At 39.5% G+C, this 16,485-nt stretch overlaps 3 protein-coding genes across 4 annotated transcripts; 2 read left to right on the top strand and 1 right to left on the bottom strand.

Annotated features, from left to right (window-relative positions):
* Positions 1-779: 779 nt before the first annotated feature.
* On the top strand, positions 780-4,640 carry rnaseh2b (ribonuclease H2, subunit B). 2 transcript variants are annotated; one of them, XM_026375669.1, is made up of 11 exons: positions 780-989; positions 1,176-1,244; positions 1,583-1,690; positions 2,098-2,174; positions 2,789-2,903; positions 2,981-3,045; positions 3,135-3,240; positions 3,547-3,628; positions 3,727-3,772; positions 4,075-4,152; positions 4,472-4,640. In XM_026375669.1, the coding sequence occupies exons 1-11, from the start codon at positions 926-928 to the stop codon at positions 4,580-4,582; spliced, it is 921 nt and encodes a 306-aa protein (XP_026231454.1). In that variant the 5' UTR covers positions 780-925; the 3' UTR covers positions 4,583-4,640. The 2 variants fall into 2 exon arrangements, with proteins under 2 accessions (XP_026231454.1, XP_026231455.1); XM_026375670.1 differs by lacking the exon at positions 4,075-4,152.
* An 89-nt stretch (positions 4,641-4,729) lies between these two features.
* LOC113172678 (uncharacterized protein C13orf42) lies at positions 4,730-8,313 on the bottom strand. Its single transcript, XM_026375671.1, has 3 exons — positions 7,900-8,313; positions 7,680-7,821; positions 4,730-6,033 (listed from the first exon to the last, which is right to left on the bottom strand). The coding sequence occupies exons 1-3, from the start codon at positions 8,311-8,313 to the stop codon at positions 5,795-5,797; spliced, it is 795 nt and encodes a 264-aa protein (XP_026231456.1). The 3' UTR covers positions 4,730-5,794.
* A 1,435-nt stretch (positions 8,314-9,748) lies between these two features.
* LOC113172712 (protein CXorf21) lies at positions 9,749-11,582 on the top strand. The gene is made up of 2 exons (XM_026375727.1): positions 9,749-9,865; positions 10,165-11,582. The coding sequence occupies exon 2, from the start codon at positions 10,166-10,168 to the stop codon at positions 11,120-11,122; it is 957 nt and encodes a 318-aa protein (XP_026231512.1). The 5' UTR covers positions 9,749-9,865; position 10,165; the 3' UTR covers positions 11,123-11,582.
* The last annotated feature ends 4,903 nt before the right edge of the window (positions 11,583-16,485 follow it).

The raw sequence follows: 16,485 nt of genomic DNA, 5'->3' as shown, positions 1-16,485 counted from the left end.
CTCATTAACCAAACGAGAGAATTAAAAAAACTGACTATACTGTGCGGATCTTTATAAAACAGGGTGATCAACATCTGAAAAAAGCATGGGGACATGGGGACATTTGCACAAATTGATGACACAGCTATCAAACGGAGAAGGAAACACACTCGAGCGTCACGCACATCTCTACTCGAGCGTGCACACGTACGGTGCAGGAGGGAAAACACACACACACACACACACACACACAACACAGAAATGAGTCACTAAAAACCAACTGGGGCTCGCAGTGTCATATCCTGAGAGAGAGTGAGAAATACCCTGCTTTTACTGGAGGACAGATGGATCCCCCAATCTGTTGTGTACCAGTGTGCCAAAGGACAACTGGTCACCAAACATCATGCACCTGAGAGTAGAGGTCTTTTGCCTTCTATGTGAAGACCAAACCATATTAAATAATTATCAGCTAAGAGACTGAGAGATAAACTGTAGTGAAATGGACCTTATGTGTGTTTGTATTAAAAGTTATGGAGCGACCTCTAGCGGCTCTATGGGAGAACTGCATGCTGACACGACGTCACCACGGATCGTACCACTATGTTTTAAAAACAGGGGGAATTAAAAGTCTACTAAGACGTCTTTTTTGTTTCGATTTTGCATCTTACAATCCCATAATGTGTATTTTATTAAAAATAATTCGTTTGTATTGCTTGCTTAAAATGATATGATAGAAATGAGCTGATAGCGCAATAATAAAAGTCACGTCTCCCCCTGTGAGACGAACCCAGGAAGTGGACGCAGAGAGGCGCCTTTTCTGAGCTCATGCTGTTGGACGAAAAACAGCAACTAAACTCCAGTGTTTTAGCCCAGAGAGATATAAATAAATATACAAGTGCTAAACCACATCAACAGAAATCCATCCCGTGAAGCTGTGTTTCACAAAATGGCTACGAAAAAGAGGCGAACGCCCAATATTCAAAGTGACAGCTGGGTTGTCATTGCTGCAGGTTAGTAGCTTCATGACAGAGGAGCTAAAGGAGCTAGCATGCTACAAACAGCAGAAGCCTTATTAACTAGTTGTTAGTTAATTCAGTCCTTTTTTATCACAGTGGCGTGCAGGTTTTCAAAGATCATTCTCCACAGATTACACAGTGATGTTTTCTCATAGGTAACGTTTGTGTTGATGTCCACAGGCTCCGTCATCGACTCACAGATGCACGACAGTAACCCAGCATTTGTGAGACTAAGGAACCCCTCTACAGGTTTGTATTATCTTTTGTACTGTTATGAATCCATCAGGGACCTGCAGCTAAAAATACAACTACACTTCAGATGAAAGTAACATTTTCCATAGTGCTGGATGATACTGGCACTAAATAGATTATCGAAACTGTTGCAGCCCCAAGAAAGACAATACATAGTAAAGGATAAACAGTATATAAGGATATGTGTTCAATGAAAAAACACTTAACATCACAAGAAGTCAAGTAAATTTTAAATGTGGCTGCATGTTCAGTTTTTACTGCAGTCTAAATCTGTACCTTGTAAATGCAGATGTGGTAGTGAAAGTAACAGTCCCTCCTTTTGTTTTATCCTGCAGATGAAGCCTCTCTGTACATGCTGGGTAGCTGTGACGAACAGCTGTATGAGGTTAAAGCATTTGATGAAGATTTCCACTCATGGTTTGTTGGCCAGACAGTACAGAGAGGTTGGTCTCATCACACCGTTACCTCTAATGCAACTTAATAGTATTTGCAAACGCTGCTACTAATATGCTGATAGTACATTTAAATACCCATTATCAGTGTTTGTCAGCTGCAGATGAGTTTTTGTATCAGCATTTACAACAGCTTGTGTGAAGCCTGATCATAATACACTAAGAAAAATGCCAGTGGAAACATTGGTCATATGTACATTAATGACAACTTAAGCAAGCAACAGTATCAAGCTTATTTCTCAATTAATTAAAACTACAGTCAGGTCTACATATTCACATGCTGCAGACGGGTATCTATTGTTATTCTATAATTTACCTGGTCCTGAGTTTGGTCAGAGTCACACCATATTTTAATCAGGGTTCTGTGTCTGTCTCACAGTTGTTTCTTTTTTTGACAGATGGGAGGCTTCTCTTTGTGACACCAATGGATCCTCTCTATCTAATTTTGCCCTATTTGATTAAATCTGGTAAAGAGGTAAGAAACCCGTATTATGCAAAATCCACTTTTTGGTCATTTTGGTACAAATATGTGACTCCATGGTGCCTGTAGAAACTCACCAAGTATGTTAGAAATGCAGGACATCCCTTTTTCACATTTTCTGGATTTGTAGAAGCCATTCCCTGAGTGTCCCAATCCCTGCTCAGACTCGGTCCAAACTCTGGCATCTAATTTTGGAGGAGGATCTGTTCGTGCACATGTTTAGACTTGCTGCTCACTAAAACTACGCGTTTTTTCAGAATGACAGTGTACAGGCACATTTAGGGGAACAATCCTTTTTTAATTCCAAAAAGGGCACTTTAAGACTGAAAGCAGCTCCAGTGCTGTATTATTGTCACATATTAGTAACTTGGAGAGATATGCTAAATGATACACCTTGGTTTACAGCTTGTGTAGAAACCATTTCTATACTAGTAGCTACAGTGAGCAACATTTCAAAAGGTCTGCGTCCATAAAAAGGTGGTTGTTGTTGTATTTCTTCCTAAAAAGTAAAGCCATGTAGCTAAAGCGTTTCATCTGTTTAACTCTTTACTGTTTACATAATTCTTTTTTGTTTCAATTTTAAATTGCCTTTGTTATCTGCTGTTCAGGGGAAGTTTCAGCCTGTGGATCAAGTTGTTATGGATGAGGAATTCCCAGCTTGCTGTAGGCTGCTGCGCTGCACACGTTCCTTGGCATCCCTGCACCACATTGCTGAGGAAAAGGGTGAAGTTTATTTTGAGGCTGATATCACTCAATAATAAGGTTAAATGCTTCGTTCAAATGCTGTTTCATTCTTACAGAAGTGGGAGGCCTGAAGTTTCATCGATACAGTGAAGAAAAGACAATGAACTGGTTGCAGAAGAAGGTAATCTAAAGTACAGTACAATTAACTTAAGCATCATCCAGTGCCGTGTTAATGTAAAATGCTTTCTTGTTTTTTCTTTTCATTACTAGGTTGAAAGAACTGTTGTTGCCCTTAAGAAGAGAAATATCTCTGTGGGGGAAGGAGTCAAATCTACAACGTACGTCAGAGTGAAGTCAGAGTCAGACTACTGTGAGGGTAAGTCTATTCATCTTCAGGGTGATTCAGTGTTTAAAACAGGTCATTTTTAATAACTGAGAAATTCCAGCCGTGCCTTCCTATGAAAAGACAAAAGAAACTCGACATCACATTAATGTTTAAAGCATTTCCAGCAGAAAGGGTATTGACCAACAGATGGCAGTACAGACATATGGTTTTTGTATGGGTTAGAGTTGAGTCATGAAACATTCAGTTTGCCTTAAAATAATGTAACATTAATTTATTTACAATAATAACTAGAGTTATACTGGTAATCAGTGTCATTTTGTCATCTTTATGATACAGAGGACTACCTACGCTATGCCCACGGCCTAATATCGGAGTACATCAGTGAAGACCTGAGCAAAGCCCTCCTCAGACACCTACAGTATGTTCAGATATCAAATCCTAACACCATGACAGTTATGAGTTCTAAATTATGGTCACAATGCAACTCTCGCTTCTCTTTCTCTCCCTGCGTCACAGGTTACCAGAGCTGACGAGCCCAAAGGAGACAGAGCCTCCTTCCAAGGTATGTTGGTGCACTTGTGAAAGTGTGAAATCGATGTAACATAAACTCGTGTTACTGCATGCTGTCAGAACTACGGTGATCTGTAGTCCTCCACCTTACTCCAACATTGCTGCATTTGCATGTTTTGGAGATGTTTCCACCTTCCTCAGTCACTGCTTGCGTGTTTTTAACTTGGGTTGTAAGGACGTTTTCATTTACGGTGTGAGGTGATGGGCGCTAGTAGTGGTGTGTGTTTCTGTGGGAAAAAAAGAAGTTTAGTAGCCTTTGTCATGAAAAGCATTTCTTACTTCCTCATTTGGCAGAAGCGGAAACTTTCAGACAAACCCGTGGAGGCTGGTGAGGACTACACCAAATTCAACAGTGCAGACTTTGCGCGGAAAGTGAGTGTATGCGAAGCAGTCTGCCTGAAAAGACTAAATATGACAGGAATCGGTGGCTTTGATTCTTGCTTTATCATCATTTGTTTTGATTTTAATTAAAAGCTAAAAACAGTCACTTGTTTGCTTTTATGTCTGGCGTCATTCTGTAAGGACCCTGAATTGTTGCTGGTGTAGTTCTTTAAGATTTTGGTACACATGGGTCAGCGGAGCTTTGCTTGTGGAAACGTTTTTTTATTTGTAATGAATTCCCTGTTCTCTCTGTGCAAGCTCACTGACTTATCAGACTGATATGTATAATTTTTTAACTCCTGTATTCCAGCCTCCCAAGAAGATGACAGCTGCTCAGAAAACTCTGGCTAAGGTGGACAAGACTGGCATGAAGCCTATGTCATCCTTCTTCAGCCCCAAGGTCAAAGTGGAAAAGAAGTGAACGTTGTATAGTTTGTGGTTTGTACATGACACATTTTGTAATAAAAGTATGTGACATATTTTCATTTGAAGTTGTTTGAATGAAGGAAAGTAACTTTATATTGTAACTTTTTTTTATTGTTTAAACATTATTTAGGAATAAACTTAAGACCCATTTTTAGATTAGGGTATTCCTACTTTTACTTTGACCCTAGTCGTTTGCAGATACCGTACCATACACTGTATCAGACCAGACAGGGTTTGTTGTTATTGCAATGCTGTAGGCATCTTAAAAAAAGAAATCACTCAGCCACTCTGTTTCAGAAATATCCTTAACAGGTGTCTCTAAAAATCTTCACTGCTGGATACCAGACCTATTCAGACAGGGGTATGTTTCATTTGCTGAGCTGACCTCTCATGTTTAGGACCATTTATCTTGAGCAGCGAGGAGCACAATAAATTTAGCTGGTTTTCAGCTATTCAGACTGCTCAGCCCTTGGACTCATCTTGCAAATCTGAACCTTTCTCAAATGAAACAGGCCCTGTACTCTGAATCTCGCTCAGCACTGTGAATGATGTGTACCTTTCAGTCACTCTGTATTGCTGTGAAGGGGCCAGTTAAATTTTATGCTTGGCTTTGACACGTGGAAGGAATACACTGTTTACAGGTCTGAACCATAAACTGTACTCAGATTAAATTCCATACCCATGACAGCATTAAATCTTATTTATTAAATTTAGTTCAAAAGAAGACTTGAGGGAAAAATAATGTTACTAAAATACGGGCCAAAGTAATTTTGAGATGTTACAAAGAATTAAGCCATTTATATTTCAGATTATGCCAAACAAGCTATAGCTACCATTTTATGTTCCGCCCTGTTTAGACAGTATACATCAATCAGTTGTCCGTTAATAGGTCTTATTCTGCAGCTGGACAAAGTGGACAGCGTTTTTCCATGGAGGAATTCTGCCATAGCACAAATAATAAAATGAAAGATGTCTGAATCCTGAATGTTAGTAACACTAAGTCAAAGTGTCAACATTTTGCAAAAGGAACAATTTTCACACCTTGGTGGTTTTGATTTTCATTTGCATTCTAAGACCTGGATGTTCAGTCTGTATTAATTGTCTGGCTGGATTTTTTCTTGTTGCTGAGCATCATGTATAACCAAACAAGCCAGGGCTTTTCAGCAGCAGTGCACTGATGCTGGTGGTTTCAAATGTCTATCGAGCTTCACTGCTTTTTTAATTTGGGTTTGAAGCGCAGAGTCTGGAACGCACTCTCAACCACTTTGGGGAGGTGGATCGGGTTCCTCTGAAGTTGCAGTCTGCTTCTTGTGGACCCGCTCTGGTTTTTCTTCTTGCTTACACTGGCACAGTCAGGGGCGTCTTTTTGCTTTGAATCTTCTGCGACCCGAGGAACCCGCAAGACCCAGTTAGAGTGGAGGTTGTGTTCAGCTGAGCTGGAGGCCACTGGGGGTGAGAAGGCCACAGAGAGGGTGAAAGCTGTGGCTTCAAGGTTGCACCTTAAGACCTAAAATTCATCTGGTTTTCATTTTAACTCAGAGGTCGACACTTGAAGGTAATCAAGTAACTAGTCTAGAAAATCAGCTGGATATATACATAAATGGCTGGTATAAGTGAATATTTTACAAATTATTTCTGACTTTACAAAATCTTAGTCGCATTGGACTTCCACCCCATCTAACTAATGGTGAAGCCGGAATATATTTTATTTTCTACATAAAATGCTCAGGGGAAATAAATAAATACCGACTGCATTCAGTTCAAACATCAAATAATTGTATCTATAGCCCAAAATGTATATCCTTAAGCAAAAACAGCATATATATTGGCAGTAAAAGGACTTGTCAGGAGAGACATTGGCAGTTTTCTAATTTAGCCAGTTGGTGCCACATCCTGCTTCAAAGAAAAACTAACATTACTACGAGCTGGATGTTGAAGATAGCTAATTACATGATAGGTAACCGGTAATCAGAGCTGTCAAATCTGGAAAGTGTTGTTGGACAGCTGCATATGTGATATGATGGTGCTGCTACAGGGGTTTGACGTCCAGCAACACCACAACATATGGCAGGAGAGTCAAACCACTGAGGACCCAGAGGTTCAGGGACAACTGCTCAACCAACTAGAGACAAACTGTACTTATACACCCTGTGTGCCATTGGTGCTTCAACTAATTCTGACTGATTAAACCTCTGCCCTGATTGAAGCTGAAAGTGTCATTTTATATATCTGTACTATTATATGAACAGACTTTTATAGTTTAGGATCTCAGTGGATGTACTCACTTACTTTTTAATATACTGTATCTCTGACTTCTGACTGTACTAATGTTAGAAAATGTATCTGGAAGTTGAATCATGGCAACTTGATTTCCTTCTTCGCTTTCATTGTACCTGCAGATGAGCAATGAAAATAAAGTCTGTTCTATTCTGATAGGTTGTGATATATATTAAATAATATAATAATATGTATTGACCTATGATTGATATATTGATTTATAATACACAGTAAAGTGAGCTGAGATGACGTTTGTTGTGGTTTGGTGTTTTATAAATAGACTAAGAATTGAGTTCCTCGACCAATCAAGAAATCCAGATCCCATGACTCCACTTTAAGACAACTTCATCTAGATGACTGAGAATCATAAAATAATTCAGCAACATCAAATAGTAGAAATACTTGATGACAATTAAAGGTACTGCATTCAAACCTTTGAAGGTAAAAATACGTATTACTCCATTGATACAAGATTCTATGAATTTGAAGATAAAAAAGGTGAAACTACACAGTATAATGCCTGTTTATGCTGCACCAACTCTGGCCATGAGACTAAAAAGGTTTGTTTTTCTTTGAGCACCCCCCTTCCTCCCATCCCACCCACGTTATATTTATACTTAATAGTTTAAGAATTTGAATCCTCTTGGGATTCTTCATGGAACAGAATAACCACATATGGTATTTTTACATCAGAATCTGTGTTAGGATTTAACTCCAGGGAATATTTATTACAATCTCTGAATTTACAATAATGCAGCGAATCTTCATACAAAATCCTAAAATCAATGGGATTACCGAGAGGATTTCAAACTCACCAATGAAATCCACATCAGCATGGCCGTCATCTGTGTAAGGTTTATGCTGAGGTTCATTATCGCAGCTGGCAATAACTGCATCAAAGAACTGCAAAGTGTCCTCAACAGAAACTGGAGGTACAGAGGGTTTGGCTCTTGATATCTGTAGTTAAAACATTAGGAGAACATTTATCTTTCATTTTGTCTGCCATCTGTTCTGGGAGAGAGGATTTAAGCTTACCGGTTCCTCCTTACGAGGTGGCGGAGGTGCAGGCTTCTTCTTGGAAGACAATGTGTCCTTGTTGTCTTGGTTTTTCAAGTCACTCACGCTCTTTAAGTACTGCCGTCTCAAAGCCACAAGTGCTTCCAGGTACTCCAGGCAGTTCTGATTCTGAGAGTACAGCCATATCCTATCCTCTTGTCTCTGATAGTAGTATAAAGTCGACTCAATGCTTACTGTGCTTTTGCTCCGTTTTAAAGTTGAGCCTGCAGCTGTCTGAGTTTTCTCTCCCACCACAAGCATGGAGGTGCTGCGGACCAGCCTGACGGTGCAGGCGTTGTGGTAGTCCTGCTCAGACCGAAACCCACCAGCACCATCCCGCCCTCTGTGTCCGTGATGGTTCGGACGGAACACATTGTTAATCTTCCTGAACATTCTTCTAAATGGAGCCTTTCCACGTTACAGAGCTGTCCTTATGGTCCTTAGTGTTCGTGAAGCATCGATCCATCTTCATCTCTTCTTACTAAATGAAGATTTTTACAAACAGCCTTAAACCTTAAAACTGGACTGACGCTGTTCACTAAGACCAGGTGCTGTCCACGGTGCTGAAACCGCCAGACAATGCAAAAGCAGATCTGAGACAGTTGTCTAACCTGATCTCTGGATGTCTTTAATGATATCGGATGTTGCTCAGCAACATTGCTGTAGCAACGGGTCGGTAACTCTACACTTTGTGCTACAATTACTACCGAGCAGCAGTCCTGTGTCAGATATCCTGACTCAGACAAGAGTTAGTGGGCTAAATAACAGTCAGCATCTAACAACTTATGTACCTGCAGCCTTACTTCTAGTGTATCAACATGTTTTATGTGTTAAAATAAACTTTAACTTACAAAATAAACAAACTGAAAACTGCAGATGAGTTGATCTGTTTCAAGTTTTGGGCAAAAACACTAAAACACTAAAATACGGATCTAACTAAACTTATATATGAACCATAATTCTAACAAAATTCAGGAGTTGTATAATGTTGATTTATGTCACGGTTTCATCACCTTATTAATAATAGAACATGTTCTCTCGTGTTTCACGTGCTTCTGTTGTTGGTCGTCCCAGCTGCAAGTGGAGGAAGACTACACACAAGAGTGAGTCACATATGCAGACAAGGTACTTTCACGTCAGAAAAGTCCCGAAAATAAATATAGACTGAAGGTTTCAATCACTTTTACACTGAAGATGGGTTCAATGAGGAAATTATAAGTTGTGGTGACATAATTGAGCGTGAAGTCGCACTTCTGCTTTTCTGTGGGGACGCAACAGAACGAGTCGAAAAAACAATTAATACACTAAAATCAAATTACTAAACTAATTTGTAGTGAGACACATTTCAAAATGAAAACAGGAATCTGTAACGCTGTCTGTTTCCTGATAATCTGACCATGTTAAATCCGACTTTCTTTTCTGCTTTGTGCCTAATCTGAGTCACACACCTGCGTCTTTTACAGAGAAACATGACTTCTGTGGGTACAGCTTGTGTGTCCTTCCTATGAACATACCACCTGCCGTTTCTAGAAACTAGAAGTGGGTACCTTGTCTTGTAAAGCTGTGAAATAGACTTTTTAAACTTTAATAAAGTACAGGACATGAATAATCCCAGCCTGTGTGCGAGAAGAAAATAAACCATTCACTGAAAAGACTGTTTTCATGTATTTTAACAAGTCACAGCTGCAACACCACGTTTGCAGAAATGACTCAAAAAAACAAAACAAGAATCCAGTATTCCCACTTCCTCTTGGTGTGGTAACAACCACTCTTCACACACTACTATGAAAACAGACGTCCAGTCAAAATACAGTTTACATGTATTTGGCTGGTTGTATCGACAGACATGCAATGAGTTTTCTCTCCGTTACAAAAACCGGGGAAGGAATTTTGACAAGAACAAACAAGTGACCACTCACAAGAGAGTCTTTGATCTTAGTCCAAGGTAGGAAGATGTTTTCTTTATGATTTTTAATACAGTAAGTTGCTTTTGCATAAATCCTAGTTTGGACTGATCATGTTGTAATTGCTGATGAGTCATTTTCTTGTATCAGTGTTTGTGTTTCGAACTGTTTTACATGTATATTTGTTGTGTTTTGAGCATTTGAAGAATAGCTCATATAAATAAATGTATAAGTGTATTTGAAATTTTAATAGATTATCAGAAATTTCACAGTAAAGCTGCATGTCGTCACATGCTTCTTACTGACATCGCAGAATCTGACTGTGTCCTCTTTGTTGCAGCATGCTTTGTGAAGGCAGATTGTTGAGCATGATGTTCAGTGAATTGGAGGAGCTGGACTACCTCCCTCCCCAGAAGGCTCTCAAAGGTGCTTATAGGCTGCCGAGAGCAGCTGCTACCCTCACACCAGGCTCCAGCAGAAATACTCGACTCAGTCAACACAATCCCCCTGAGCAGACAGGTAGCATGGACAGCAGGAGTGCGTCGCTGGAGTTGTACGGTTCTCCTCTGCAGTCCTTGGACCTTGAGAGAGCTCATCCATGCAGACAGATCTCTCCAGAAATAGAGATCCCAGCTCAGGTTTACTCAGAAGGTGATGGCCCTTTCTTGGTTCCCTCCTTCTGCCAGAGCATCTGCCAAAATTACAGTGACCTCCACATTGGAGGTGACCAGGTGCTGCCTCTCTCAGCTAATGATGGTGAGCTGCGGCTCTGTACTGATGTGCAGCCTGTTGGCCCCTTTCTCCAGTCCTGCGATGTCCTCCCAGCTGTTGAGGAATCTCCCCCAGCAGGCCAGGCATCTCAGAATGGGATCCCGCATATGCTGAGGGGAGGTTCGAATCGTTGGAGACGGACAAGTGCCCGTGATCGGAGCTTTTTGATCCACGGGCAAGAGGGGCCATTCTCAAACTCTCTTCTAAATCACTACCTGGAGCAGAAACTCTTGGATCTATACCAGCAATATATGATGGAAAACATGGCAAGAGACGGGGTCCCTGGTTCTGACTCCAACCCCATTTGCCCTCTACTGGGCTCAGAGCTGGTACTGACCAGCCTGGACCAGATCACTTTGCAGCTGAGTCGGGAAGGCAACCTGGAAGCTGGCCTGGCCAAGGACATGGTCCTGAGCTGTCTGCTGCGGGTGGCTGGTGACATGCAGTCAAGTGAGCTCAGTACTCCCTGTCTACAGATTTCAAATGAAGCATCCAGGGAGCAACTCTCAGAGAATAACAATGAATAAGAGCACTGTCAAGGAACTCGATCCTTCAATTCTCCCTTTCATTACAGACTGGATAAAAAAACTGGATCAATTCAACACAGATGGCCTATTTTATGATTATATTTTCTTTTATTGGCTGTTTAGAAGATATTTAAAGCAAATTCTGAATGCAATTAATAATTAGTGTAAGAATCTACTATTTTAGGTTTTATCATTTTGATATTCTTTACTTTCCAAAGGAAAATAAAGAAACAAACTAAAAAACTAAGCAGATATTCAGTTCACTATTTATTTTGTATTACTGGCCACATGTTGGTGATTGACATTTATCACATATACATATATAATTATCATTTATTCATCTAAACCACAGAAATGTGTCTGTGGTTTAGTGCAGGAGAGCATGATGTTTGTGTAATTTGGCCAATTCAAAATAAAACTTTATAATAGTTTGAGAGCTGAGTATTCGTGTACGGCTCTAACTATGTCTGCAGTAAAGACGTGTCTGTTGTTTTTTGTTCCTGTATTTTCATTCCTATGATCTGCTGCAAATGATGAAGCTCATTAATCCTCGGAGTACACAAAGTATGCAGTTTAATAAACAGTCACAAGGGGGAAGCATTATCTCTCAACATATGAACCCTGATGTCTAACACACACCTCCTCTCTTTTCCTTTTCCTCCTCACTGTCTGCCCCCCCCCTTTCCTCACCAAACATCTGTCTGTCCTGCTAATTCTTCCTATCGTCTGTGCCAGTCTGTTTCTAATTTATGATGTCATCAGGTCTGGCCTGTAAATCTGCAACACGTAACGCCAACCAACACAACCCTGTGTTTGCGATACTGTTTGTAAACAGCTTGCGATAAGGATATCTACACTGCGTGATTTATTGTGGGAAAACATTGCACAAGCACACGTCAGACAGAGGATCTGCAAACTAAAAGTGACATTATTTTTACATTTCTCCCTATTTAAAGGGCTTTAAGAGACCTGTGACTCCATTCCAGCTCAATGCAGCCGTGGCCTTCTGAGCCAGTGTTTGATCAGCTTCCTTGTTTCCTGTCCAAACAGAGAGCCACAGGAGGAAACTGTGTTTACTGAGCTGAGCGCTGAGTCGGAGCCCTGTGAAGTCTCAAGGCCACAGAGACATGCTTGGTATTTCTGCTTCTATCCGGATTGAACATTCCAGGTACATGTTAAAGGAACCAAGTCCTTAAAGACCTAAACAAGAACACATTCACATATAAATATCATTCACCCAATGCCAGGCCTGGCAGAGTGAGCATATTGAAACAAACTGTTTTCCACAGACCTTGGAAAAAATGAAAAACAGACCTCCTGTTACAGCAGAGGATTGTTTAAATGGCTGAAGCCATGAAATAAGAGCAGGGACAGAGACTGATAATACGAATGGCAAAGTGCAGTGATTTGCAGTGGGGGGAAAAAAACACTTCTCTCATGGTCTAGCAATGAAACTAACAGGGACATTTAAGTGTTGGAGTGTCTTTCAGAGGTTCATAAAGTAATTCCTTGTCACAAAAAGCTTTTAACACGGAGGGCAGTAGAAGCAAGGCCACAAGATTTCATATCAAAGTCAAGGTCCTAGAAACACTCTCACTATTGTGACTTTAATGCTGTGTAGCACTCCGGCTTGCCTTTATTTAAAAAAGCTTTTTTGTATGTAGCCTTGTTAATTGAAACAGTCATATATCGTTTAATTACTGTATATTCTTTCTTCCGTTGTGACTATATGATCATTAAAAAAAAAAGATTTGTCAAAGCCTGTCAAGATTTTTGAGCATTTTACATGATTAGACACATGCACATGCAAACGTACACACATTTAAGGGTATAGTTGCAATAAATATATAATATATAAATGTATATATAATTCTTACTTATTAAATTCTTACTCTCATGCATGCCAACAAATACTGTAGCCCGTGTATCGAGGACTTAACAGAAGCTCTTCCTGTTAATTTCTTGGATGGCCTTGAGCAACTGTATTTTTTTTGTTGCATACAGCTACTGGAGTGACCTAATGCCTAATGTCCAAGTCGCAGCACGCTAGAACACATAATGACCCTGCTCTGTATCTGGCTGATTGAGACTGGGACACGTAGGTGATGGAACGGAGAACACACATTTCCCGGTCAGTTGGTCGCTCAAGGTTGCAGGGAGCCTGCAGCAGAGCGGGTGACCTTGACTAAGCCAGAGCAGACAGAGGGAGACCTTGAGAGACAGCAGGGTGGAAGGATCCAGCGCTCAAAGGGCTGAGAAACATAATGTAGCAATTCATGACTATATATTACTGCACAGCACCGCGTGAATGTGGATGACGACTGGCTGGAAAAAAAGAATATTTTAGTGGTTATCACATTCTTTTTGTTCCTTACCGACTAGTTGATAATGGACTTAAAGTACTGGTTAGATAGTGGTTTTAACACTACTTTGATTTTTTTGATCATTTTAAGTTGTTGTCTGTATAATTTTGCAAATTGGATGACACAGAAAGTTGTGTCACAGATTTTCTGAAAGAACCTCTTTCTAAAGTATAGTTTAAAAATAATACTTCACTGTCACTGCAATCATAAGCAGATTATGGTCATCATCAACCAGAGTTACAAGAATACATATATTTTCCACAGTTTGTTGTACACTATTATCTCTTTTTATTTATATCCCTGATTTGTATCTGTTCTTTACATTGATCTGAAACAAACCAATGAAGCATGCCAACAGTTTTTCAGTGAAGGGCACTTGATTCTTTGTATTCCCTCTGGATTTTAATGTTGAGAGAAATTTAGTTTGAAAACTAATCTACATCATTTCATTTGGAAGAGTAACATACAACTGAGAAAAATACAATCCTCCAAAAAGACAGAAAGAAAAAAATAAATAAAAACAGCCCTGACCTTTGTGATTTCTTGGTATGAGAGTTAAAATGGGCAAAACAGGAAGCAGTCTTCCCCAGCATTGTTGAAATGGCAAGTAAAATCTGTGGAGAGCAGCTGCCTCCTTTATCAGACATTTTCACCTGGTAAACGACAAAGAATACAAAATCCATCACAACAAATCTGCACCATGCTCTATTTTTAAAGAATTCTCTGGTTAGAATACATGTTTCTGAAAACAGGGAACAGCAGATTCAACTTTTCTTTTATCTCAATATTACTGATTCAATGTCACTATTGTAATTTTAATTGCTTTTAACACTACTCTTTTAACATTAGTCGTTTTAATGATGCCTTGCTCCTGCTCTCTTTTAGTATGATAAAGATCTGAACTGAACTGAACATCACACTGCCTCGAAGTTCAGGTGTTCCGAGCTCAAGTGCACACTACACACCTTTAAAACCTCCACGGCAAGTCAAGGTTAATGGCCTTGAATAATGTTCTGTGAATACACTGAAATACTGAATGAAAAGAGGCTCATATGGAGTCAAATAGCAAGGAGAAATTAGTGTTTGAAAATAAAAGGTTTCCGTCAAAGTTAATCTTTGACTGTTTTAAAGAGATACAAAAGCAAAACATGTATCTTTGTACGTTATTATGTAGAACAGACAGGGCCTGATTACATAGCTGAGCTGTGAGCACTATGTCTCTGCACATATTGTATGCATATTACATATATATTTATTAAGGAAATGCAACATGTATATACTGAAATAATAAAGGACTCTCTACTAGATTTTAAATTGGAGCATCCGGACAAAACATTACGATTCATGGCGCCACTGTTAGGCCTCTGCCAGTTCAGTTTACACTGTTCTCCACTATCAAACACATCTGCAAGTCAATCATGTTATCACAATTTACATAAAATAACCTCTGGGAGCCACGTCACTAGTCTCCCAGTTTTAGAGAGGTTAGTTTAGAGGTTTTAATTAATTATTGCAACGAATAATACTGCATACAATATATAAAATGTTCTTCTCTGTTACACGTGAATGTGACAGATCCAAATAAACTCACTGATTCTGTAGTCTGAAAAATCTAGAGATGAAAGACACGTACAAGACATACGATGCCTGCCAAGGTAGCTCAGCAAAAGACTGCCTTCTATAAACAGGAAATTCAACAAGCTCAATTGGCATTTTGCAGAGGCCTTGGCCTTGGAAAAAGCAAACATGTATATAAAGCAACACCCTGAAAAGAGAAGAAAATTATATTGGTACAAATAAATTGTGAAGAGGAGGCAGAATGGTGTGCTAAAGCAATTTATCCAGTTAAGCAAGGCCAATGGATGAACTTGAAAGGGTAGAAAGGAAGGAAGCGTAATGGGAAAAACTTCTTGTTATGAAAGAATGTAGGATTTGATTAGTAAGGGTGAAATGTGACATGTTTTAAAACATCTGTCGGCCGTCGACGTTGAAGCCTGTAATGCTTTGTCTTGTCAACATATCTTGTCAGCAACGACCGGTGCACGCAGAGATAGCTCTTACATCAATAAATAGTTTGATTGACAGTAACCTAAATTTGAAGCTTATTAAGCTAAGACACAAGATCCAAGGTAAAAGGTCTAAAAATAAATCATATGCACAGTGAAATAACAGCTGAACAGCAAAGTCATAAATTTAGAAGCTCTGAATGATGGTGGAGCTACAGTGGTGTTAGTGTAAAGCAATGGTTGGTTTAGTGGTGCAATCAGTTGTGCTGTTATTAAACCAGTGACCTAGTATCTACGGTTTTCCACCTGAAAGTATAACAACTACACCGACACTAGATGTCCATAACACATCTGTCCAGCAAGTCGAGTGCTGGACACACTTGACCAACTCCAGCAGTGATCAGTTGTTATGTTAGGTGAAACTGTAAAATGCAATAAGAAAAACAAACGCAAGCCGAGAAACACCCAAACCTGACAACTTCTGTAGGATCAGCCACTGTCCAACATAAGACAACCTTTGATAACTGGTGACACTTTCAATATCATATCCTCCAACAAGTGGAGCTGCTTTATTCCTGTGAAGGGCGCTGTTTCAATGCATCGTGTTGAAGCTTATATCAGACAAAGAACCACACAACATATGATGTCCAGAGCTTCAAATTATATATAATCTTATGAGGTTCACATCATTGGAATAAGAAAAGAATAGATGATTAGAATTACATAATCAGAAGTATATATATGATAACATGATAATGCAATAATGCAAAACACTGCAATAAATGTAGTTGATAATTTTAAAACAAATGTATTTTTCAGGTTTTCACTTAAATGAAATGACTACTATATTTTAAAATTAGAATCAACATTCACTTCAGAGAAAAATTCTCACAAAAAAAAAAAAAAACACTGGACCCACACAGCACAGCAGTACACTCAATTTAGTCTCCATTTACTGCTGTTTATAAAGATGTCTTCTATGTCTCGAGTTAGA

The sequence above is a fragment of the Anabas testudineus genome, chromosome 21 (assembly GCF_900324465.2).
Source record: "Anabas testudineus chromosome 21, fAnaTes1.2, whole genome shotgun sequence".
In the NCBI taxonomy this organism is placed as follows: domain Eukaryota; kingdom Metazoa; phylum Chordata; class Actinopteri; order Anabantiformes; family Anabantidae; genus Anabas; species Anabas testudineus.
The sequence above is the reverse complement of the archived record's forward strand: the minus strand, read 5'-3'. Positions and strand labels throughout refer to the sequence as shown.